Genomic DNA, 27316 nt, shown 5'->3' with positions numbered 1-27316 from the left:
GTGTACCCTGTAGTGCAGCTGATTGACTGTTGATGGCACTAAATGTATATTTCAGCCAAATTACAGCAAAGAGCAAAGAGAAAGCCTACCAAACAAAAAGAAATTCCTAAATTTAAAGTTTTCAACAAATTCAAAATTGTCTTTTAGAAATGTTTTATGAGAAAGGACCAAATATGTGAACACTGCATGTAAACTGAGCTGTAAATAAAAGAAGGTTCTGCAGTCAACTTTAAACTAACCCTGCTGGCTAACAGCAATAGTATAAGTAAATTATTGATGTATCTCTACAGCACACTGCTTTTCATGACCAGTTAACTTCACATATGAAGCTTCTCCCAAATTGTGGCAAATGTCTGCTGATGAAGGGCAACCTGTTGGTGCTCTTTGGAAACGCAAAGGTCTCTCAGTAATTAGCGCTCAGACTTATCCTACGTTACTGGTTCCAGCTTTTGGCAATGCAAAACATTTTCTGTCATGTTTTAAACTGCCTTTGCTTGTTTATATCCCTCTAGAATCGTGCTGATAAGAAAAGGCTGAACATTATTATTGTAGCCGAGGGTGCCATAGATCGCCACAACAAATCAATAACCCCCGATTATATCAAGGATGTAAGTACGGTCACGAAGCCTGGCCGATACACGGAGCCACAAATTCTCCCTCAGAAGCATGGGCCACTGTCTTTCGTGGTTTGGATGTTGGTTTCCTTCACCATGGGAACACACCATTTCGTGTCCTGTATGCTGTTGTATTTCGTTCTTTTTTACACAAATGTTCATATATCCATTTATGAACCATTTATGGATGAGCTGTACGGTTCTCTTTGCACCCTGTATTTTGCTTTATGCCTGTTCACTTTGCATGTGTATTACATGACAGGAGATGTTTTGCATGATTTCTCCTTCTTATTTTTTTCTTTTGGCATGTCTTTTCTTGTTATTGCATGTTCCTACGAATGTTCTTGTTTATTTTTAAGATGCTATATAATCCTGCTTTATATAATATTACATTGACACTACATATTTAGTAGAAATATGATCACAGTCTTCAGAAATTTGGAATTTTTTAAAGTGAAATCCTAAATATTTTTTATAGATATATTGTATTTAACTGGAATGGCATATATTTTTAAGCCCTTTATGCCAACTAATAATTCATGTTTACTATTCAAAACCAGCTGGTAGTGCGCCGCCTGGGTTTTGACACCAGGGTTACTATCTTGGGCCATGTGCAGAGAGGTGGAACACCCTCAGCGTTTGACAGAATCCTGGTAAATAGCAATCAATAAATAAGACTCATATCATGGATTGGTGAAAGTAAAAAAAAAAAAAAAGTTCTGTGCTCATTACTTCCCTCTGAATGAACTTTAATCTTTGCAGGCAAGCCGCATGGGTGTGGAGGCAGTGCTAGCATTACTGGAGGCATCTGCAAACACCCCGGCCTGCGTCGTGTCTCTGGTTGGCAACCAGGCTGTTCGACTGCCACTTATGGAGTGTGTTCAGATGGTAAGTATGTTTGTTTTAGAGACAGATATGAGATTGTTAGGTTTTATAATAAAGGTCAAAGGTCCATCATCAGAATCAGAATCTTTCCAGTAGAGGAAACTGTTTTGTTGAAGAGATGTGGCTAGAATTTAGAAAGAGATGAATTTTGGAAAACAAAAATACAACAAAAGCCTCAAGTTATATTGGTCTTTTCACTTGTCCTAATCTTCTTTCGTAGCAGGAGTCACACAGAATTATGTGTAAAGGCGACTCTGGTGGAACTTGAATTTTTGAATTGCATCTGAAGGGAACCACTAGAAGTACAATACACAAAGCCCAATGAATGACTAAATTCATGCTGGAAAAAAACTGAGATTTTGGTGTAGCAGGAACCTTGAACAAGGTTTTCCCCTTGTTCAAGGTTCTGTGCTGTGGATTCTGTGCTTAGTAAACTTGAGGCTTTATTTTCCTGGTGGTAGTAACAGATTTTCAGTTGACCAAAGCACTTTGTTTAGATGACTGCAATCGAGCTGGTCAGAAACTAAGATTTTTTTGTAGCAGGAACCTTCAATAAAGTTCTCCCCTTTAAATTAGTGACTCTGGTGGGACTCGAACCCACAACCTTTGAATTGCATCTGAAAGGATCCACTAGAAGTCCAACGCGCTATCCATTGCGCCACAGAGCCTACAAATTCTGCACTTGATGACCCAGAATGTGGCGTAGAATTCACGTTGGTGATGTGAACGTGCCTAGAAACCCCATTCTGAGTACCTACTGTTCAGATGCGCATTTGTGTGCAACCTGAATCTTGTCTTCTTTGCAAAGAATTCAAGGGAAATAAAAACCCTCTTGAGTTAGTGATTCTGGTGGAACGCAAACCTTGAAAATTACATCAACAGCAAACTCAACTGTATTTAAAGGACAGCTATATGCTACTACAAGTAGTGTGGATTCTGTGCTTTGTAAACTTGAGGCTTTCATTTCCTGGTGGTAGTAACAGATTTTCAGTTGACCAAAGCACTTTGTTTAGATGACTACAATCGAGATGGTCAGAAACTAAGATTTTTGTGTAGCAGGAACCTTCAATAAAGTTCTCCCCTTTAAATTAGTGACTCTGGTGGGACTCGAACCCACAACCTTTGAATTGCATCTGATGGAATCCACTAGAAGCACAATGCGCTATCCATTGCGACACAGAGCCTAACAAGCCAAGCCTTGATGACCCAGAATGTGGCGTAGAACTCACGTTGGTGATGTGAACGTCCCTAGAAACCCCATTCTGAGTACCTACTGTTCAGATGCGCATTTGTGTGCAACCTGAATCTTGTCTTCTTTGCAAAGAATTCAAGGGAAATAAAAACCCTCTTGAGTTAGTGATTCTGGTGGAACGCAAACCTAGAAAATTACATCAACAGCAAACTCAACTGTATTTAAAGGACAGCTATATGCTACTACAAGTAGTGTGGATTCTGTGCTTTGTAAACTTGAGGCTTTCATTTCCTGGTGGTAGTAACAGATTTTCAGTTGACCAAAGCACTTTGTTTAGATGACTACAATCTAGCTGGTCAGAAACTAAGATTTTTGTGTAGCAGGAACCTTCAATAAAGTTCTCTCCTTTAAATTAGCGACTCTGGTGGGATTTGAACTCACAACCTTTGAATTGCATCTGAAAGGATCCACTAGAAGTCCAACGCGCTATCCATTGCGCCACAGAGCCTACAAATTCTGGACTTGATGACCCAGAATGTGGCGTAGAATTCACGTTGGTGATGTGAACATCCCTAGAAACCCCATTCTGAGTACCTACTGTTCAGATGCGCATTTGTGTGCAACCTGAATCTTCTCTGCTTTGCAAAGAATTCAAGGGAAATAAAAACCCTCTTGAGTTAGTGATTCTGGTGGAACGCAAACCTAGAAAATTTCATCAACAGCAAACTCAACTGTATTTAAATGACAGCCATATGCTACTACAAGTAGTGTGGATTCTGTGCTTTGTAAACTTGAGGCTTTCATTTCCTGGTGGTAGTAACAGATTTTCAGTTGACCAAAGCACTTTGTTTGGATGACTACAATCGAGCTGGTCAGAAACTAAGATTTTTGTGTAGCAGGAACATTCAATATAGTTCTCCCCTTTAAATTAGTGACTCTGGTGAGACTCGAACCCACAACCTTTGAATTGCATCTGATGGATTCCACTAGAAGTCAAACAAACTATCCATTGCGCAACAGAGCCTACAAATTCTGCCCTTGATGACCCAGAATGTGGCGTAGAATTCACGTAGGTGATGTGAACGTCCCTAGAAACCCCATTCTGAGTACCTACTGTTCAGATGCGCATTTGTGTGCAACCTGAATCTTCTCTTCTTTGCAAAGAATTCAAGGGAAATAAAAACCCTCTTGAGTTAGTGATTCTGGTGGAACGCAAACCTAGAAAATTACATCAACAGCAAACTCAACTGTATTTAAATGACAGCCATATGCTACTACAGAATCAGAATCAGAAACTTTATTGTCATTGTCATGAGAACAACGAAATTAAGAATGGTCCCCGATCATTGCATCATCCCTAGCAATATCAAAATATAAATAAAACAATAAAATTCAATAAATAAAATAGATAGAATACTTAAAATACTAATAAGATATAACAGTAAAACATTCACATACATTCCCACACACATGCTTCAGACCGTGCATAGATTAACACAAGAGTGGCGTGATGGACATTTTTTTGTAGTATTCAGATGTGTTATTGCAGTTGGATAACAGCTGTGTTTGAGTCTATTAGTCCTTGCTCTGATTGCCCTGTACCGTCTGCCTGAGGGCAACAGTTCGAACAGGGAGTGGCCAGGATGTGAGGTGTCTTTTATGATGTTTTGGGCCTTTTTAAAACAGTGGGCGTTGTGTAGAACTTCCAGTGTGGGGAGAGGGCAGCCAGTGATCTTTTGGGCGGTGTTAATGATCCCTTGGAGTGCTTTCCTCTGAGCCCCTGTGCAGCTAGTGTACCAGATGCATATGCAGTAAGTTAGAACACTCTCAATGGTGGCTCTGTAGAAGGACACCAGCAGTCTCTGTGTGATGTTATTCCTCCTGAGAATTCTCAGGAAGTACAGTCTCTGTTGGGCCTTTTTCAGCAGCTCGGAGGTGTTCACACTCCAGGAAAGGTTCTCCTCTATATTGACTCCCAGGAAGCGGAAGCTTGCCACCCTTTCTACACAGTCCCCATTTATGAATAGTGGTTGGATCTCTGCCTTTTTCCTTCTGAAGTCTATTATGAGTTCTTTGGTTTTTGAAGTGTTGAGGAGGAGGTTATTGGCCTTACACCATGACGTCAGCTGCTCCACCTCGTCTCTGTACGTAGACTCGTCTCCCTTGGAAATGAGCCCCACCACTGTGGTGTCATCTGCAAATTTCACAAAGATGTTGCTGTGGTGGCGAGGAGTGCAGTCGTGTGTGTAGAGAGAGTAGAGCAGTGGACTGAGCACACAGCCCTGGGGTGAGCCAGTGCTGAGACTCAGGGCTGAGGATGTGTGATGGCCAACTCTGACTCTCTGTCTACGGCCCGAGAGGAAGCTATTGATCCACATGCAGGTGCTGTATGGAAGCCCCAGGTCTTGTAGCTTGGCCACCAGTTTGTGTGGAAGGATGGTGTTAAAAGCTGAGCAGTAATCCACGAAGAGCATCCGCACATAGCTACCATGCTCTTCCAGGTGAGTTAATGCAGCATGGAGTGCTGTGGCTACAGCGTCTTCCGTGGATCGGTTTGCTCTGTAGGCAAACTGGTGTGGATCCAGGCTGCGGGGCAGGGCTGCTGTGATGTGTCTGCGGACCAGCTTCTCAAAGCATTTCATTACCACTGGGGTGAGTGCCACCGGTCTGTAGTCATTCAGGCCGGTGATGTGGGGCTTCTTAGGCAAGGGGACTATGGTGGAGGACTTCAGGCAGAGTGGGACAGTCGCCTGTGCGAGGGATTTGTTGAAAATCCTGGTGAAGATCCCAGCCAGCTGTCCTGCACAATCCCTCAATATTCGACCTGGCACACCATCAGGACCCGCCGCCTTCCTCGGGTTAACAGCCTGCAGCATGCGCCTCACCTCGTGCTCTTCCAGGGTGAGGGTGGTGCTGCTATGAGTGGCGTGTTGCTGCTGTGGCTCCAATACCTCCGGTACCCTGGTCTCAAAGCGGGCAAAGAAGATATTCAGCTCCTCTGCCAGCTCCAGGTCACCGTCCGCAGCTCCGAGATTGATCTTATAGTTGGTTAGGTGCTGGATGCCTTGCCACACCTGCCGGCTGGTATTACTCTTCAAATGGTCCTCGATCCTCCTCCTATAGTCCCCCTTTGCCTCTCTGATGCCTCTCTTCAGGTTGGATCGGGCTGTGGTGTAGTAATCCCTGTTGCCAGACCTGAACGCAATGTTCCTCTCCTTCAGCAGCTGCCTGACCTCCCGGGTCATCCAGGGCTTTTGGTTGGGATAAGCCCGGATCCGTTTGACTGCTGTAACAGTGTCTATGCAGTGTTTTATATAGCAGAGGACACCGTCTGTGAACATTTCCAAGTCCTGATGTTCAAAGATATCCCAGTTAGTCCTGTCAAAACAGTCCTGCAGCTGCTGAGAGGCACCCTCTGGCCATATGGTAATATTCTTTGTGATGGTAAGAGCAGTTTTCTTGAGGGGGGCATATGCAGGGATTAGAAACAGTGACAAGTGGTCAGACTGACCCAGATGTGGCAAAGGTCTGGCCCTGTAGCCCATTTTGATGTTGGAATAAACTTTGTCCAGAATCTTGTCACCCCTAGTGGCACACTTGACGTGCTGGTGGAATTTGGGGATTGCTCTTTTTAAGTCTGCGTGATTGAAGTCCCCTGCTACGATATGTACAGCGTCAGGGTAAGTGCTCTGTTTATTATTGATGTTTGTATGCAGGAGTGCGATCGCAGAGTTAGCATTAGCATCTGGTGGTATGTAAACAGCTGTTATTATGACAACGGTGAACTCCCTAGGTAGGTAGATGGGCCTGCATTTAACAGTCAGATATTCAATGTCCGGTGAACAGTGACGGTCTATTATCACTGTGTTGGTACAAGTAGTGTGGATTCTGTGCTTTGTAAACTTGAGGCTTTGATTTCCTGGTGGTAGTAACACATTTTCAGTTGACCAAAGCACTTTGTTTAGATGACTACAATCGAGATGGTCAAAAACTTAGATTTTTGTGTAGCAGGAACCTTCAATAAAGTTCTCCCCTTTAAATTAGTGACTCTGGTGGGACTTGAACCCACAACCTTTGAATTACAACTGATGGAATCCACTAGAAGTCCAATGCGCTATCCATTGCGCCACAGAGCCTACTAATTCTAGTCTTTATTACCCAGAATGTGGCGTAGAATTCACGTAGGTGATGTGAACATCCCTAGAAACCCCATTCTGAGTACCTACTGTTCAGATGCGCATTTGTGTGCAACCTGAATCTTCTCTGCTTTGCAAAGAATTCAAGGGAAATAAAAACCCTCTTGAGTTAGTGATTCTGGTGGAACGCAAACCTAGAAAATTACATCAACAGCAAACTCAACTGTATTTAAGGGAGAGCCATATGCTACTACAAGTAGTGTGGATTCTGTGCTTTGTAAACTTGAGGCTTTCATTTCCTGGTGGTAGTAACAGATTTTCAGTTGACCAAAGCACTTTGTTTAGATGACTACAATCGAGCTTGTCAGAAACTAAATTTTTTGTGTAGCAGGAACCTTCAATAAAGTTCTCCCCTTTAAATTAGTGACTCTGGTGGGACTTGAACCCACAACCTTTGAATTGCATCTGAAAGGATCCACTAGAAGTCCAACGCGCTATCCATTGCGCCACAGAGCCTACAAATTCTGCACTTGATGACCCAGAATGTGGCGTAGAACTCACGTTGGTGATGTGAACGTGCCTAGAAACTCCATTCTGAGTACCTACTATTCAGATGCGCATTTGTGTGCAACCTGAATCTTCTCTGCTTTGCAAAGAATTCAAGGGAAATAAAAACCCTCTTGAGTTAGTGATTCTGGTGGAACGCAAACCTAGAAAATTACATCAACAGCAAACTCAACTGTATTTAAGGGAGAGCCATATGCTACTACAAGTAGTGTGGATTCTGTGCTTTGTAAACTTGAGGCTTTCATTTCCTGGTGGTAGTAAGACACTTTCAGTTGACCAAAGCACTTTGTTTAGATGACTACAATCTAGGTTGTCAGAAACTAAATTTTTTGTGTAGCAGGAACCTTCAATAAAGTTCTCCCCTTTAAATTAGCGACTCTGGTGGGACTTGAACCCACAACCTTTGAATTGCATCTGAAAGGATCCACTAGAAGTCCAATGCACTATCCATTGCGCCACAGAGCCTTCAAATTCTAGACTTGATGGCCAAGAATGTGGCGTAGAATTCACGTAGGTGATGTGAATGTCCCTAGAAACCCCATTCTGAGTACCTACTGTTCAGATGCGCATTTGTGTGCAACCTGAATCTTCTCTGCTTTGCAAAGAATTCAAGGGAAATAAAAACCCTCTTGAGTTAGTGATTCTGGTGGAACACAAACCTAGAAAATTACATCAACAGCAAACTCAACTGTATTTAAGGGAGAGCCATATGCTACTACAAGTAGTGTGGATTCTGTGCTTTGTAAACTTGAGGCTTTCATTTCCTGGTGGTAGTAACAGATTTTCAGTTGACCAAAGCACTTTGTTTAGATGACTACAATCGAGCTTGTCAGAAACTAAATTTTTTGTGTAGCAGGAACCTTCAATAAAGTTCTCCCCTTTAAATTAGTGTCTCTGGTGGGACTTGAACCCACAACCTTTGAATTGCATCTGAAAGGATCCACTAGAAGTCCAACGCGCTATCCATTGCGCCACAGAGCCTACAAATTCTGGCCTTGATGACCCAGAATGTGGCGTAGAACTCACGTTGGTGATGTGAACGTGCCTAGAAACTCCATTCTGAGTACCTACTGTTCAGATGCGCATTTGTGTGCAACCTGAATCTTCTCTGCTTTGCAAAGAATTCAAGGGAAATAAAAACCCTCTTGAGTTAGTGATTCTGGTGGAACGCAAACCTAGAAAATTACATCAACAGCAAACTCAACTGTATTTAAAGGACAGCCATATGCTACTACAAGTAGTGTGGATTCTGTGCTTTGTAAACTTGAGGCTTTCATTTCCTGGTGGTAGTAATAGATTTTCAGTTGACCAAAGCACTTTGTTTAGATGACTACAATCGAGATGGTCAGAAACTAAGATTTTTGTGTAGCAGGAACCTTCAATAAAGTTCTCCCCTTTAAATTAGTGACTCTGGTGGGACTCGCACCCACAAACTTTGAATTGCATCTGATGGAATCCACTAGAAGTCCAATGCGCTATCCATTGCGCCACAGAGCCTCCTAAGTCTGGTCTTTATTACCCAGAATGTGGCGTAGAATTCACGTAGGTGATGTGAACATCCCTAGAAACCCCATTCTGAGTACCTACTGTTCAGATGCGCATTTGTGTGCAACCTGAATCTTCTCTGCTTTGCAAAGAATTCAAGGGAAATAAAAACCCTCTTGAGTTAGTGATTCTGGTGGAACGCAAACCTAGAAAATTACATCAACAGCAAACTCAACTGTATTTAAAGGACAGCCATATGCTACTACAAGTAGTGTGGATTCTGTGCTTTGTAAACTTGAGGCTTTCATTTCCTGGTGGTAGTAACAGATTTTCAGTTGACCAAAGCACTTTGTTTAGATGACTACAATCGAGATGGTCAGAAACTAAGATTTTTGTGTAGCAGGAACCTTCAATAAAGTTCTCCCCTTTAAATTAGTGACTCTGGTGGGACTCGAACCCACAACCTTTGAATTGCATCTGATGGAATCCACTAGAAGCACAATGCGCTATCCATTGCGCCACAGAGCCTAAAAAGCCAAGTCTTGATGACCCAGAATGTGGCGTAGAACTCACGTTGGTGATGTGAACGTCCCTAGAAACCCCATTCTGAGTACCTACTGTTCAGATGCGCATTTGTGTGCAACCTGAATCTTCTCTGCTTTGCAAAGAATTCAAGGGAAATAAAAACCCTCTTGAGTTAGTGATTCTGGTGGAACGCAAACCTAGAAAATTACATCAACAGCAAACTCAACTGTATTTAAGGGAGAGCCATATGCTACTACAAGTAGTGTGGATTCTGTGCTTTGTAAACTTGAGGCTTTCATTTCCTGGTGGTAGTAACAGATTTTCAGTTGACCAAAGCACTTTGTTTAGATGACTACAATCGAGATGGTCAGAAACTAAATTTTTTGTGTAGCAGGAACCTTCAATAAAGTTCTCCCCTTTAAATTAGTGACTCTGGTGGGACTTGAACCCACAACCTTTGAATTGCATCTGAAAGGATCCACTAGAAGTCCAACGCGCTATCCATTGCGCCACAGAGCCTACAAATTCTGCACTTGATGACCCAGAATGTGGCGTAGAACTCACGTTGGTGATGTGAACGTGCCTAGAAACTCCATTCTGAGTACCTACTGTTCAGATGCGCATTTGTGTGCAACCTGAATCTTCTCTGCTTTGCAAAGAATTCAAGGGAAATAAAAACCCTCTTGAGTTAGTGATTCTGGTGGAACGCAAACCTAGAAAATTACATCAACAGCAAACTCAACTGTATTTAAAGGACAGCCATATGCTACTACAAGTAGTGTGGATTCTGTGCTTTGTAAACTTGAGGCTTTCATTTCCTGGTGGTAGTAACAGATTTTCAGTTGACCAAAGCACTTTGTTTAGATGACTACAATCGAGATGGTCAGAAACTAAGATTTTTGTGTAGCAGGAACCTTCAATAAAGTTCTCCCCTTTAAATTAGTGACTCTGGTGGGACTCGAACCCACAACCTTTGAATTGCATCTGATGGAATCCACTAGAAGCACAATGAGCTATCCATTGCGCCACAGAGCCTAAAAAGCCAAGTCTTGATGACCCAGAATGTGGCGTAGAACTCACGTTGGTGATGTGAACGTCCCTAGAAACCCCATTCTGAGTACCTACTGTTCAGATGCGCATTTGTGTGCAACCTGAATCTTCTCTGCTTTGCAAAGAATTCAAGGGAAATAAAAACCCTCTTGAGTTAGTGATTCTGGTGGAACGCAAACCTAGAAAATTTCATCAACAGCAAACTCAACTGTATTTAAATGACAGCCATATGCTACTACAAGTAGTGTGGATTCTGTGCTTTGTAAACTTGAGGCTTTCATTTCCTGGTGGTAGTAACACATTTCCAGTTGACCAAAGCACTTTGTTTAGATGACTACAATCGAGATGGTCAAAAACTTAGATTTTTGTGTAGCAGGAACCTTCAATAAAGTTCTCCCCTTTAAATTAGTGACTCTGGTGGGACTTGAACCCACAACCTTTGAATTAGATCTGATGGAATCCACTAGAAGTCCAACGCGCTATCCATTGCGCCACAGAGCCTACTATTGCTGGTCTTTATTACCCAGAATGTGGCGTAGAATTCACGTAGGTGATGTGAACATCCCTAGAAACCCCATTCTGAGTACCTACTGTTCAGATGCGCATTTGTGTGCAACCTGAATCTTCTCTGCTTTGCAAAGAATTCAAGGGAAATAAAAACCCTCTTGAGTTAGTGATTCTGGTGGAACGCAAACCTAGAAAATTACATTAACAGCAAACTCAACTGTATTTAAGGGAGAGCCATATGCTACTACAAGTAGTGTGGATTCTGTGCTTTGTAAACTTGAGGCTTTCATTTCCTTGTGGTAGTAAGACACTTTCAGTTGACCAAAGCACTTTGTTTAGATGACTACAATCTAGGTTGTCAGAAACTAAATTTTTTGTGTAGCAGGAACCTTCAATAAAGTTCTCCCCTTTAAATTAGCGACTCTGGTGGGACTTGAACCCACAACCTTTGAATTGCATCTGAAAGGAACCACTAGAAGTCCAATGCGCTATCCATTGCACCACAGAGCCTTCAAATTCTGGACTTGATGACCAAGAATGTGGCGTAGAATTCACGTAGGTGATGTGAATGTCCCTAGAAACCCCATTCTGAGTACCTACTGTTCAGATGCGCATTTGTGTGCAACCTGAATCTTCTCTGCTTTGCAAAGAATTCAAGGGAAATAAAAACCCTCTTGAGTTAGTGATTCTGGTGGAACACAAACCTAGAAAATTACATCAACAGCAAACTCAACTGTATTTAAGGGAGAGCCATATGCTACTACAAGTAGTGTGGATTCTGTGCTTTGTAAACTTGAGGCTTTCATTTCCTGGTGGTAGTAACAGATTTTCAGTTGACCAAAGCACTTTGTTTAGATGACTACAATCGAGCTGGTCAGAAACTAAGATTTTTTTGTAGCAGGAACCTTCAATAAAGTTCTCCCCTTTCAATTAGTGACTCTGGTGGGACTCGAACCCACAACCTTTGAAATACATCTGATGGAATCCACTAGAAGTCCAATGCGCTATCCATTGCGCCACAGAGCCTCCTAAGTCTGGTCTTTATTACCCAGAATGTGGCGTAGAATTCACGTAGGTGATGTGAACATCCCTAGAAACCCCATTCTGAGTACCTACTGTTCAGATGCGCATTTGTGTGCAACCTGAATCTTCTCTGCTTTGCAAAGAATTCAAGGGAAATAAAAACCCTCTTGAGTTAGTGATTCTGGTGGAACGCAAACCTAGAAAATTACATCAACAGCAAACTCAACTGTATTTAAGGGAGAGCCATATGCTACTACAAGTAGTGTGGATTCTGTGCTTTGTAAACTTGAGGCTTTCATTTCCTGGTGGTAGTAACAGATTTTCAGTTGACCAAAGCACTTTGTTTAGATGACTACAATCGAGCTGGTCAGAAACTAAGATTTTTTTGTAGCAGGAACCTTCAATAAAGTTCTCCCCTTTCAATTAGTGACTCTGGTGGGACTCGAACCCACAACCTTTGAAATACATCTGATGGAATCCACTAGAAGTCCAATGCGCTATCCATTGCGCCACAGAGCCTCCTAAGTCTGGTCTTTATTACCCAGAATGTGGCGTAGAATTCACGTAGGTGATGTGAACATCCCTAGAAACCCCATTCTGAGTACCTACTGTTCAGATGCGCATTTGTGTGCAACCTGAATCTTCTCTGCTTTGCAAAGAATTCAAGGGAAATAAAAACCCTCTTGAGTTAGTGATTCTGGTGGAACGCAAACCTAGAAAATTACATTAACAGCAAACTCAACTGTATTTAAGGGAGAGCCATATGCTACTACAAGTAGTGTGGATTCTGTGCTTTGTAAACTTGAGGCTTTCATTTCCTGGTGGTAGTAACAGATTTTCAGTTGACCAAAGCACTTTGTTTAGATGACTACAATCGAGATGGTCAGAAACTAAGATTTTTTTGTAGCAGGAACCTTCAATAAAGTTCTCCCCTTTCAATTAGTGACTCTGGTGGGACTCGAACCCACAACCTTTGAAATACATCTGATGGAATCCACTAGAAGTCCAATGCGCTATCCATTGCGCCACAGAGCCTCCTAAGTCTGGTCTTTATTACCCAGAATGTGGCGTAGAATTCACGTAGGTGATGTGAACATCCCTAGAAACCCCATTCTGAGTACCTACTGTTCAGATGCGCATTTGTGTGCAACCTGAATCTTCTCTGCTTTGCAAAGAATTCAAGGGAAATAAAAACCCTCTTGAGTTAGTGATTCTGGTGGAACGCAAACCTAGAAAATTACATCAACAGCAAACTCAACTGTATTTAAGGGAGAGCCATATGCTACTACAAGTAGTGTGGATTCTGTGCTTTGTAAACTTGAGGCTTTCATTTCCTGGTGGTAGTAACAGATTTTCAGTTGACCAAAGCACTTTGTTTAGATGACTACAATCGAGATGGTCAGAAACTAAATTTTTTGTGTAGCAGGAACCTTCAATAAAGTTCTCCCCTTTAAATTAGTGACTCTGGTGGGACTTGAACCCACAACCTTTGAATTGCATCTGAAAGGATCCACTAGAAGTCCAACGCGCTATCCATTGCGCCACAGAGCCTACAAATTCTGCACTTGATGACCCAGAATGTGGCGTAGAACTCACGTTGGTGATGTGAACGTGCCTAGAAACTCCATTCTGAGTACCTACTGTTCAGATGCGCATTTGTGTGCAACCTGAATCTTCTCTGCTTTGCAAAGAATTCAAGGGAAATAAAAACCCTCTTGAGTTAGTGATTCTGGTGGAACGCAAACCTAGAAAATTACATCAACAGCAAACTCAACTGTATTTAAAGGACAGCCATATGCTACTACAAGTAGTGTGGATTCTGTGCTTTGTAAACTTGAGGCTTTCATTTCCTGGTGGTAGTAACAGATTTTCAGTTGACCAAAGCACTTTGTTTAGATGACTACAATCGAGATGGTCAGAAACTAAGATTTTTGTGTAGCAGGAACCTTCAATAAAGTTCTCCCCTTTAAATTAGTGACTCTGGTGGGACTCGAACCCACAACCTTTGAATTGCATCTGATGGAATCCACTAGAAGCACAATGAGCTATCCATTGCGCCACAGAGCCTAAAAAGCCAAGTCTTGATGACCCAGAATGTGGCGTAGAACTCACGTTGGTGATGTGAACGTCCCTAGAAACCCCATTCTGAGTACCTACTGTTCAGATGCGCATTTGTGTGCAACCTGAATCTTCTCTGCTTTGCAAAGAATTCAAGGGAAATAAAAACCCTCTTGAGTTAGTGATTCTGGTGGAACGCAAACCTAGAAAATTTCATCAACAGCAAACTCAACTGTATTTAAATGACAGCCATATGCTACTACAAGTAGTGTGGATTCTGTGCTTTGTAAACTTGAGGCTTTCATTTCCTGGTGGTAGTAACAGATTTTCAGTTGACCAAAGCACTTTGTTTAGATGACTACAATCGAGCTGGTCAGAAACTAAGATTTTTTTGTAGCAGGAACCTTCAATAAAGTTCTCCCCTTTCAATTAGTGACTCTGGTGGGACTCGAACCCACAACCTTTGAAATACATCTGATGGAATCCACTAGAAGTCCAATGCGCTATCCATTGCGCCACAGAGCCTCCTAAGTCTGGTCTTTATTACCCAGAATGTGGCGTAGAATTCACGTAGGTGATGTGAACATCCCTAGAAACCCCATTCTGAGTACCTACTGTTCAGATGCGCATTTGTGTGCAACCTGAATCTTGTCTTCTTTGCAAAGAATTCAAGGGAAATAAAAACCCTCTTGAGTTAGTGATTCTGGTGGAACGCAAACCTAGAAAATTACATCAACAGCAAACTCAACTGTATTTAAGGGAGAGCCATATGCTACTACAAGTAGTGTGGATTCTGTGCTTTGTAAACTTGAGGCTTTCATTTCCTGGTGGTAGTAACAGATTTTCAGTTGACCAAAGCACTTTGTTTAGATGACTACAATCGAGATGGTCAGAAACTAAATTTTTTGTGTAGCAGGAACCTTCAATAAAGTTCTCCCCTTTCAATTAGTGACTCTGGTGGGACTCGAACCCACAACCTTTGAATTGCATCTGATGGAATCCACTAGAAGTCCAATGCGCTATCCATTGCGCCACAGAGCCTCCTAAGTCTGGTCTTTATTACCCAGAATGTGGCGTAGAATTCACGTAGGTGATGTGAACATCCCTAGAAACCCCATTCTGAGTACCTACTGTTCAGATGCGCATTTGTGTGCAACCTGAATCTTCTCTGCTTTGCAAAGAATTCAAGGGAAATAAAAACCCTCTTGAGTTAGTGATTCTGGTGGAACGCAAACCTAGAAAATTACATCAACAGCAAACTCAACTGTATTTAAGGGAGAGCCATATGCTACTACAAGTAGTGTGGATTCTGTGCTTTGTAAACTTGAGGCTTTCATTTCCTGGTGGTAGTAACAGATTTTCAGTTGACCAAAGCACTTTGTTTAGATGACTACAATCGAGATGGTCAGAAACTAAATTTTTTGTGTAGCAGGAACCTTCAATAAAGTTCTCCCCTTTCAATTAGTGACTCTGGTGGGACTTGAACCCACAACCTTTGAATTGCATCTGAAAGGATCCACTAGAAGTCCAACGCGCTATCCATTGCGCCACAGAGCCTACAAATTCTGCACTTGATGACCCAGAATGTGGCGTAGAACTCACGTTGGTGATGTGAACGTGCCTAGAAACTCCATTCTGAGTACCTACTGTTCAGATGCGCATTTGTGTGCAACCTGAATCTTCTCTGCTTTGCAAAGAATTCAAGGGAAATAAAAACCCTCTTGAGTTAGTGATTCTGGTGGAACGCAAACCTAGAAAATTACATCAACAGCAAACTCAACTGTATTTAAAGGACAGCCATATGCTACTACAAGTAGTGTGGATTCTGTGCTTTGTAAACTTGAGGCTTTCATTTCCTGGTGGTAGTAACAGATTTTCAGTTGACCAAAGCACTTTGTTTAGATGACTACAATCGAGATGGTCAGAAACTAAGATTTTTGTGTAGCAGGAACCTTCAATAAAGTTCTCCCCTTTCAATTAGTGACTCTGGTGGGACTCGAACCCACAACCTTTGAATTGCATCTGATGGAATCCACTAGAAGTCCAATGCGCTATCCATTGCGCCACAGAGCCTAAAAAGCCAAGTCTTGATGACCCAGAATGTGGCGTAGAACTCACGTTGGTGATGTGAACGTGCCTAGAAACTCCATTCTGAGTACCTACTGTTCAGATGCGCATTTGTGTGCAACCTGAATCTTCTCTGCTTTGCAAAGAATTCAAGGGAAATAAAAACCCTCTTGAGTTAGTGATTCTGGTGGAACGCAAACCTAGAAAATTACATCAACAGCAAACTCAACTGTATTTAAAGGAGAGCCATATGCTACTACAAGTAGTGTGGATTCTGTGCTTTGTAAACTTGAGGCTTTCATTTCCTGGTGGTAGTAACACATTTTCAGTTGTAGAAAGCAATTTGTTTGGATGACTACAATCGAGATGGTCAAAAACTAAGATTTTTGTGTAGCAGGAACCTTCAATAAAGTTCTCCCCTTTAAATTAGCGACCCTGGTGGGACTTGAACCCACAACCTTTTAATTTTATGTGATGGGATCCACTAGAACAGTATCTGATTTTTCAGGGAGAAAATCTGAAACAACATTAAATTTTATAATAGAGAAATTGGAATAAAATCCAATTCTAAAACGGAACATGAAACAATGATATATTAGACTTTTTTTACCGCTTTGTAAAATGTAAAACATTAAAGAGCTGTATCAAATTTCTGGCTAGTCACTTTTCTGTGAGTTCTTCTTTATCTCACAATATGTTATTCAGTCAGACAGTCCATCATAAAAAACAAAAAACTTAAATAAAGACAACTAATCTGATAGAATCCACAGTCAGCCTACAACATTAACAAAGCAGATAAAATTAAGAGATTAAACAGGCCTGTGTATGTTCTCAGTCAATGGTAGTCTGGAGAGTTTGAATAAGAAGATAAATGATCTCTTCAGGTTTGTGAAAATGTAAACACATTTTTCTACTTCAGTTATAAAACACCTGGCACAGAGGTAATTTCAACCCCCACTCCCACCTCAAGGTACCACAATAGTTCACATGATGGTGGGGGTGGGGCAGGGTCTTACAGAGGTTTTACCTATTTAAGGAAATTGGGCCTCACCTTTTTCACACCTTGGCTCTATTATTCTATACTGCAGATTATGTAACAACCCACATGAACAATAATGGGTCTACAACCGTCAGGTTCTCCTCAAAAGGGACAGCCCCCAGTAGGGGTTTGTTACCTAAGTCTCTCTACCAGTTGTTTCAGAACTGAAAAAGTCTCTTGGATGAAAGGTGAAATGTCTTCACAAACCTCAACAAACCTTGACATTTAGCATTTACCAGCTTAATGCAAGAAGATATAAAATAATTTGAAAACATTTATTTTCTGGGTGAATTGCTGGGTTGCACACTGTGAAGCTCCACAGAAGAAACAAAGCAGTTTACAAATCAAACAGTGAAAGATTAATTTTTATTCAAAAGAAAAATATGAACTTGATTCCTGGAAAAAAAAATAAAGATGTGAAGATTAATTTTAAAAATGACCTAAAATAACTACAAAAGCTTGAGAGTCTCTTTAAGCAACAAAGGTTGCTATTACGTTTGCCTCAAAAACTATATAGTTGACAAAATTGTTTATTCATTGATTTTTTACATTTTTATTCTTGCAAAGAAAGAGGTCTTAAAATAAACGTACTAAAGGGATGTAGCTGGTATTCAAGAAGAGATAAAATATGGACTGGCTTTCATGCCGTGAGACTGGAGCAACTATAGTGCTTGGATCACAGGTGCTTTGAGTTTCCCATAACTCCAGACACTATTTACATGCAATACAGTTAGCAGGCAGCACTGCCTCACCAGAAAAAAATGCCCTGTTTTTTTTGTCATCAGACTCAAGAAGTACAGAAGGCCATGGATGAGAAGAAATTTGATGAGGCGGTCAGACTGCGTGGCAGGTATTTGTAAAATTCCACTACGCTGACATGATTAAACACCTGTAGGATTTGTTATGTTTATATATAACCAATCGACATATTGGAAGATTAAAAAATACATAAAGTGCTTAAATGTTGCTCATGCCAGGAGCACTGGTTCGAATGTTGCACATGATGTCTGACACTATACACAGCACAGAAGTTGTGTATAGTACGTTTTGCGGTTTGACAGCATCCCACTTCCTGCTTATCTGTGTTAACATTGATCTCTTAATTACTCTAAATGTTTGCCCTGCTGCATTTACAGACCAGAATTCATATTGGATTTTCCACATTGTTTAACTTTTTTTCCATCTGCAGGAGCTTCGAAAACAATCTGAGCACTTACCGACTCCTCTCATTTCGGAAGGCAGATTCTGAACTTCCAAATGTAAGTATTATCACTCTCAAATATTAACAGCTAAAATAATTTAATTAAACCAGTAAAATAATAATTACCATGTTTATTCTCCAAATGTGTCTTTCCACCAGCTGCTCTGAGAATTGTACATTAGCATAAGGTATTTCCTGGTCAGGTGTATTGTGGGTGCTGCAGTCTTTTTGTGACACTAACACAGTCTGTCTTTCTATAACTGTCCATCCTGAGGGAGAGGAGGAGGCGGGGGATGAAGAGCAGATTGATGTATGTGATGAGTGAAAATGGGGCAGCTGAGCAGGCTTTTGATCAGCGTCTGAAGCTTCTGCAGGTGTAGGTCATACAAGGAGCTGCTTTGCAGTTAGTTTGACCATCTTATTCCCTTTGGCTTCTAATAATCTTCCCAATGCTGAGATAAATATGTGTGGATTTTAGTTTCTTACCAAGTCTAGAACTAATATCCACTTTATTTTAGTTGTTGTAAAATGGTGCCACAAAAGGACAGCGTCAGTGCTCTTCACCTGTCGTTCTGTCTGCCTTTGCTTATTTCCTCATGGCTCTGCTTGGATGCTTGGAATTAGAAATGTAGACATGCAAAGAGGTGCATTAGCGCTGCAGTGCAGGACTCCGACCAGCCCTGCTGTCAGGGATAATGGCAATGAGGGTGTGATCTGCTTCAAATCGCTCTGAAGTAGTCTCCTTTATAGATGTGTTTTCGCTGACTCTCAACTCAAACTGGACAGGCTCCAAGCTCTTTGTTTTATTCAAAGATGGTTAGTGGTTGTTAAACGTAAAGCTTTCATCTGTTGAATATTTGTTTTTTATAATCTTCTTTTTTATCTCAGCATGCCTATGTTCTCCAACTGTTTAGTGCTGTCTGTATGCAGCAGCCAAAGATTTTTCAATCTTTGAAAAATGATGAAGAAATTGTATTTGATTAAACAGAAAGTAAACATAATCTGATAAGGCTTCAAAAACCAAGGTTTGATTCTTGGCAGTTTTTGATCCTGGTATAGTTTCTGCAGACACATTTCTGTCTGACCTTACCGGGCGTTGTAGTTTGATTCCACTTGTGCTTGCTAGACTTCAAAAACAAAGCAAACTGTGTGAGATTTGGTATTAAGCATTTATTGAGAGAGAGTTGGAAGCCTGTCCGTTTTGAGGTACTTCACGTCATATTTATATGTGCCATTAACCCAATTGAAAACAAGAACATTACGGGCTCAGTCTATTATTGGAGCACAGCATAATGCATTCTGTGTTGTTGGGTGTATCCATATTGCATTTTGCAATGTGGACCACATGAACCCGAGTTTGACTTTGTAATAAGATCCCCTCTAAAGTTGGCCAAATGATTCAAGACTGAATGGCAAGAAAACTGCTAAAAAATTTTGGGAAAATATTCATTTGACTGTTGATATTTTCAGTGGCTGTCATGACAAAGTAGCTACTACTTCACTGCGTCTTTTAGCAGCATGTGGCTCATGCATGAAAGGCTATCACTGCCTGCTGCTGTGTGAGGCAGAGTCTCTCCTGATGACAGATGAAGCCGTGATTATGGCTCCATGACGTCCAAACTGAACCATTTCAGTCCAGTTTTTGTCCAGTTTGCCTCATGCCATGGAATTAATGGCATGACTGCATTGCCGGTAAAAGCTGCTCATAGATATATTCTGTGTTCGTACACTAAATATAGGAGTTGGGCCTAAAGTATGAATATGGTTTAAAATTTGAAAAAGCTTAAGGGTGCTACCACATATCACAGTACCATGGGGTTCTGCTTCCCCTACTGTAAGGTTAGTACTGAGTGTTACATGAGTGTGATTGGTGCTGTGTATCACCCACAGAGCTCCTTTAATGTGGCAGTAATGAACGTCGGTGCTCCAGCAGCAGGTATGAATGCTGCTGTTCGTTCTGCTGTCAGAGTGGGAATCACCGAAGGCCACAAAATGTTTGCTGTAAACGATGGCTTCGAGGGATTCTACAAAGGACAGGTGAGATTCAATGTACATAATTGTCATTCAGACAACTATGTACAAATATAGAGTTCCACGGATATCTGTTATTGGGCTTTCTCTTCATACCGTATGTTATTGAAAAACCGAATATAAGTTACAATTTCTATTCTGATGACACACTATTGTACCTTTCATTAGACATGAGACAAAATCCTGATTTTGAAGGATTAGATTGGTTGAAAAGTGAAGCTGGGGTCCCTGACTAATAACCCCACTAAGTATCACAGTGATTGAAAAAGAAATCCTAAAAAAACAGTAATAGTCTGGCAGCTGGGGCGCCAAAATAATATCAGAAAATAACAGAAAATAACTTTCCCATGAAAATACGGTTATTTTCAGTAATGACAATACAGTTTGTTGCCCTAATTTCACATGGGATTTTGCCTTTTTCATGTGCCTTTAAACATTAAATTAGGAACAATTTAATGTGATTAAACAATGAAATTACCTATAAACAAGGTCAATGAAAATGAATCATAATACTTAAATGTACAGAAATATACAGTTATTGTTGGTTTAAATAATAACAGACTGCATTCATGCAGTGCTTTATGAGACCCTCAAAGCACTTTACAATTCCACTTTATAATTCCTCTCTGGCCATCACCAGTAGGTGGTAGGTGAAGTGTCTTGCCCAAGGACACAACAACCAAGAGTGTCCAAGCCGGGGCTCAAACCAGCAACCTCCTGATTACAAGACAAACTGCCAACTCTTGAGCCACGATCGCCCTAAATAACAATAATAATAATTATTTGATTTTTATTTATTTGAACATTTCAATCTTTCAAATAATGAACAAATATTTGTGAAAATATGATGCATTAGTGAATGTATTTTAACAATCTAAATATGCATATGTACAGACAAATACATTCAAAAAGGAAGAAAATTATGTTTTATTACATTTACAGTGATTTTATGTTAATTTACATTTGAAATGTAAAATCACAGTCTATTTAGGTGAATTTAATATTCTAGAAGAACAGTACAAAACTGTAAAATACACAGTAAAATAGTTTTATATTACAATTTTTTTACAGTGCATCTTACAAAAATGCAAATGTCATGAAAGTCTTTATTGTTTATAATTTAATTTAAAAAAAAGTAAACATCTATATTCATTACATGTTAATTATTTCAAGACTTCAATCCAGTAGTTCAAATTATTAGAACATTTCCTAAGTTCAATCAAAAGCAAGAATTGACATACAGAAATGTCTAAATTCTGAAAACTATGGTTGTACTCTCAGTGGTTGGTTGGGGCTCTTTTATCGTGAACTGCTGCGTCAGTGTGGCATGGGGGTGGCAACGCTGAGGTGTTTTTGAAGCCCAGGTTGCTTTGATAGATTCTCTGTAGGGTTCAAGCCAGAAGAGTTCACTGAAAAGTCAAGCTGAGTAATAACATTGTCAGCAAATCATTTGATAGTTTGGATACAATGGGCAGGTACTTTGTAAAAACAGTGGATCAATCATCACCAACACTTGCTGACAACATGACACATCACAGACTACAGAAACTCCACACTGGACTTCAAATAACTTTGATTCAGTGCCTTTCAACTCAGCCTTAATATTTTAAGATCTTAATATCCAAATGAAATGAAAAATGTGCTTACAGAGAGTAATATGAACCACTGAGCAACAGCCTGGTCCTTTTTTTCTCCTCATCCTAGGTAAGCTGCCTCCGATGTTGTCATCAGGACAGTCGTATTTCCTTTCCATGGGAAGTGGGCTGGGGCTGGTGTATCATGATGTTCTTGACTTGTACTTGACATTGTAGTTCCTCTCAATGCTGTGCTGGTGCTGTGTGCGGATGCATTTAAAAAGCAGAAACTCTATCTCTGATGTTTTTGATAATTCAGACACTGACACAATAATTTTCAAGGGAGTGTTTATCTGGTAGATTGCTTTTTGTAATAGTCCCAGTGAGATCTGTGAACCTTTTCTGCCATGCATTAATTTGTTTTGTTGCGATACAAATGAGCTGCCTTTCTCTTTTATCAGATTAAGGAGATCAAATGGGGAGATGTTGGTGGTTGGACTGGCCAGGGTGGGTCACTGCTAGGGACAAAAAGGTAATCTGCTGCTTTATTATATACCTGTTATTATAAGCCTACATCATTTTTAAGTTTCCTCTTGATGAGGAAGGTTAAAAACGAGGTTAAGGTTGGCACTGACCCATTTTTAGGTTTTTATGCATAAAGGTGCCATTTAAACTTGTTTATTGCATCAAGGCTTTCTGACTTTGTCAGGAACCTCTATTTAAACAAACATGAAAACAAAATTAGAAAATGTTCTGGTGGAAATTATGACCATTGTATTGTTACAGTCGGTTTCAACTCTGTTATAATATAACATCTTAAAACAATAATTAGAGCCAAAACTGAAATCGTAAACATACTGTGAGCTCACTAACACTGTCAGAGAGAAGTTAGGGGCTTCTTCACCTTTTTGCCTCCTTCCCGGAGTAAAAAGAAAGTGGTAACATCTCTTGGATTGGAGTACCTCCTGCCTTACATGGCAGGCCAACTGCTGCAAATGTCATCAAAATGACTCTGTGAGTTCCAGGTTTGCGTGACAAGAATAAGTGACAACTTGATGGGTTTCTGCCATTTTCACCAAAGAAACACATTGTTGCTGTGACAAACTTTGAAGCAAGAAAACTCCATGGCTACATTTAGGATGATATTTACATGGAATACCTGGAAGCCTATACTGGTGTTCTACTTGCTGGAGTGTACAGATCCAGCAATGAGACCACTGATGGTATGTGGGAAGCATCGACAGGCAGGCATATTTTCCAGGCAAAAATGTCACTCAGACCTTTTGAATGATATCAAGAGTCCTCAGATTTTACAACAGATAGATAGATAGATCCTAGAGCAAACCTGACACGCATGCTCCCATTAGGGATGTCTGGGAGAGATGGGTGGAGCTCTTTCCATCAATGTTCAACACAAAGGCAGAGGTGAGAGTAAATGAACATCTGGGCAGCCTTGGATGCAAAAAGCAGCATCACGGGCTGTGTAATTCTGTGCATCGAATTGATAGAATTACACAGGAATGTTATTATAGTTAATAATATTGACATAAAAAATAAATGAAACCGATTTATTTCAGAGATATGTTTACGTTACATTGCTACAAGTTTTTTTTAATCTCTTGAGTTTAATTTGCTATAGTTTCGGAATGAAAATGAGAGGTGTGCTGCAAAAAGAAAGAGCCTGAGGGCCACAGGAAAAATATTAAAACCCATCTTTTCATGGATAAGGAAGCCTAACAAGATTACCAACAATTTGAATGATAAACCACTGTTTTGAGGGAACTTTTTGGTTGATTTAAGACACAAAACTATCCATTAACATAAAAGATAATAACAGAAAGCTAACACAAGAGGAAGGTTAAATGCTTTAACATTAAATGTACATGATAAAGTGTTATCCCCTTTGCCTTTTTAATGACTAATCATTTTTTATGTGTCAGAACTCTTCCAGGAAAACATCTGGATAAGATCGCTGAGCAGATGAGGATTCATAACATCAATGCTCTGCTTGTGGTCGGAGGGTTTGAGGTATGTACAACCTTTCCTGGTTATTGCAAATTAAAGCATTTTGTTTGTAATCACATTTTATCAATATTGTATCTCTGACCATTTTTTATCATTTAGAAAAATACAATGAGTAAAAAATCTTAAATTCAGCTATTGTTTCATTAAAAAAAGCTACTGATATTGTAAAAGCAGAGTTATTGTGTAATGTAAAATGGCTAACCTTATTGTATCAGCATCATCAAGCACCGTCTCCCACCAGCATTTTACGATTGCCATGTGTTGTATTGCTCAGCATTTTCTGGTCCATTTGTTTCTCACCAATTTACCCAATTTGACATTTTAAATTTGCAAAACACATTTTCTATATTAATATTTTTTCAAAATATAATGAAGACATATTTAAATTTTTAAGGCTCTCTCCCTGTCTGTCCATGTGTCAGTATGAACTGTTGGCCAAGCTGCAAAGCCAGCATGTATATAGATAGATTTAATGACATTGAAATGGATGTTTATGGTATTTTGATGCTTTTCAAGCTCTTTGTCCAATCGAGAGATTAAATGAAACCAGCATAAAACTTTTATTTTAACAAAGAACTTTAACAATTCAACCATGCCATTTAAAAGAAAAGGTTTTTGACTTTGGTAGCTTGGCCAAAAATGAACGTTGTCTCTGTCTTTGTCCTTTTATGTGAGGAGCTGCAACATTGACTTCCTGTGTGTGTCTCACTGCCCGTCATGATTGGCCTGGCTCTCTCCCCTTGGCTTCTCCTAACAGTACATTCCTCACAGACGTTTCTTCATCCCATCACTGAATTTTCATTTCATACTCCATTTCTTGAGCTCCATCTCTCATCAGCAGATCCCTCCCACCTCAACGCCGCCTCCTCCTTCACGCCCACCACAAGTTAACTTATGATTCCTAAAGCAAACATGTTCAGATTATTAGTTTGCATGTATCATAGTTATGATTGGCTAAAATTTTAGCTTTAATCAATATATAACAATAGAAGTAAAAGTTAATGTTATCTTAAGCCACTTTTAGTAATGCAGTGATTCTTTTTTACAGTAGTACCTAGCTCCTGCTGTAGCTGATGAAGAAATGAAACATCTTGCAGAAGTTGATGAATAAAGTGAAACATTTGATTTCCATTCGACAAAATCAAAGCTGTGCAATGCTCAGCGTTTGGTGCTAGCCCATGAATCAATTAGTGGACTATACTCCATTTTATAGTAGATAATATCTTCTTCTCGAGTGTAGTATGGATTTTGGACACACCTTTGCTATCTCCAGTAAGTTCCCAGCTCTTCCTGTCATGTTTTTTCCCTCAAAACTCACCTGTGTCCTCTTGTCCACTGCACCTTCAAAGTCCTGGGGATTAGAGCTCTTCACTTTTCCCCCACTTGTGTGTACATACTCAATGACCACTAAGACGCTGGCTCTCACTACTGCAGGCCTACGTGGGATTACTGGAACTCGCTGCTGCACGGGACAAATATGAGGAGTTCTGTGTGCCCATGGTTATGGTCCCGGCCACCGTCTCCAATAATATACCCGGTTCAGACCTCAGCATTGGTTCAGACACTGCTCTGAATGCCATTACTGACGTAAGTGTGGCTGGGCTAGAGAGAATGTATGTGTGTGTGTTTCTAGACTTAACACACATGCAGACTTAACACATCTCAGAGTTCGGGATTTGCTGATTGCCAGCTCGCATCCTTGCATTAACAAGCAGTAGGTCAGATTTAGTTCACACGTCAAGACAGTTTAGATCTTTTTACAGGATCCATTTGTTTTCTAGTTTAAATTCAGAAATTGAAAATATATTATTGTTATTGTTTCTTATTTAGTATAAATTGTCAAAAATTGGTTCTTAATCTTGTGCATGGGCTTAGAGCTGCCATTAATTGAACTTTGGCAGTTTAGGAGTAGTGACAAAAAAGCCAGATTAAAAAACAAATATTTGAAATTCTGACCTGCTCATTGGTTCCCTCTGAAATGAAATCAGCTGTGCCTGGGTAAGATTTTTAACTTCAAGTTTTCACTTTGAAGTGCCGTAGTTTCACTAACTGAAACTCAGGTCACATGACAGAGACATTTTAAGAAGCACTCAGTGCTAGTGCTCTGTAATGTTTTGTGTAAACACTGGCCTCCCGCTTAACAACCAAACTTGTGTTTTTGCAAAACTAAATGGAAAGTACAGGCTTACTGCTTTCACATAAACACAACCGTAAGATAATAGAAACAAGACCTTACAGTTAGGACAGGCAACGCATACTATGCCAAATAACTCAGCTCAGTTTAGCTGATGCAGACATTAGACTGTTAATAATCAGCATGAAGTACAGTAGAAAACACTTGCTGCTGGATGCGGGCTGGTCAGCAGAGGTCCCAGGTAAGTGTTAGGGCATGCAGTGGTGTGTTGTGGCATGCTCTTGGTGCGTGACCCTGGCGTGTTCATGCGGTCTTCTTTGTGTTTTGTAAAAGGCAGATAACTAGACAGCAGGAAGGTTCAGTCTAACGGGAACACTGTTTGCGTTTGGGAAGTAAGTTTGTTTGCTGCATAACTGATTGTGGTCTACATCGTAGTTCCTATTGTTCTTATCTGAGAAAGCCTTTCTTGTCTTCAGACAAAACAAAAAAACCAAATAGAAATAAAAAAAACTTCCTCTTTGCTTCTTGAACATAAAAGGAAACGTTGCCCGACTGCCTCTGGAGTCTCACCTCGTCGCGTCGACACCGTTACATGTCAACCACGATGCAACCCCTCTTCCTCATTCCATTTACTCTCAGCCAATGAGAAGCCAAAGTCCCCCCAACTCCTGGAGAGAGCCAGCCAGTTGCACACACTACAGGACACACACACAAACACACATGCACACACACGCAGAGCTGCATATTCATGGTCTCATTGGAGTTAAAGTTACTTCTTTGTCTTGTATCCTTCCTTTTAAAATGCTAACCCTAAAGGTTGCAGCAGGTTATAATTTCAAACAATTTGGGGTTTGTAAATATTGTACAGTGTATAGTAGACCATCTTTAAAGAATTATATGTCATGTCAAATTAAAACTATTCAGAAGTTCATGGTAACAAGCTTTTCCTGTCAGGATGAGAAGGAACACCTTAGTGATTTCATGCTGATGATTGTCTGTGCAGTAATGGGTTTATCTTTACATCACAGACACTCCTTTCCAACATTAAAACCTGACAGATCAGACAAATATGGGCTGGGCTGTTTATGTTTTAAAAAGCTGCTAGTATGAAACAGAAAAGTGCATTCAATGGTGTTTTATAAAGTATCCATCCATCCACGGGGATATTGCAACTTGGCATTTGATTAACAAACAGCTTTAGCT

General features: G+C 40.4%; 1 protein-coding gene across 5 annotated transcripts in view; it reads left to right on the top strand.

Annotated features, from left to right (window-relative positions):
* pfkpb (phosphofructokinase, platelet b) overlaps positions 1-27316 on the top strand; it is a 46932-nt gene that overhangs the window by 13056 nt on the left and 6560 nt on the right. For 2 of the 5 annotated variants that reach the window (XM_080862179.1, XM_080862175.1), the window contains exons 8-16: positions 513-608; positions 1175-1267; positions 1377-1502; positions 17934-17998; positions 18338-18407; positions 20240-20386; positions 22416-22486; positions 23895-23982; positions 25414-25566. In XM_080862179.1, the coding sequence (XP_080718305.1) occupies positions 513-608; positions 1175-1267; positions 1377-1502; positions 17934-17998; positions 18338-18407; positions 20240-20386; positions 22416-22486; positions 23895-23982; positions 25414-25566 (909 nt within the window). The remainder of the gene's footprint in view (positions 1-512; positions 609-1174; positions 1268-1376; positions 1503-17933; positions 17999-18337; positions 18408-20239; positions 20387-22415; positions 22487-23894; positions 23983-25413; positions 25567-27316) is intronic. The other 3 variants (XM_080862177.1, XM_080862176.1, XM_080862178.1) reach the window with 3 other exon arrangements.

Source organism: Rhamphochromis sp. 'chilingali', assembly GCF_963969265.1.
Source record: "Rhamphochromis sp. 'chilingali' genome assembly, chromosome: 16".
In the NCBI taxonomy this organism is placed as follows: Eukaryota; Metazoa; Chordata; class Actinopteri; order Cichliformes; family Cichlidae; genus Rhamphochromis; species Rhamphochromis sp. 'chilingali'.
This window is presented reverse-complemented; position numbering and strand designations above follow the sequence as displayed.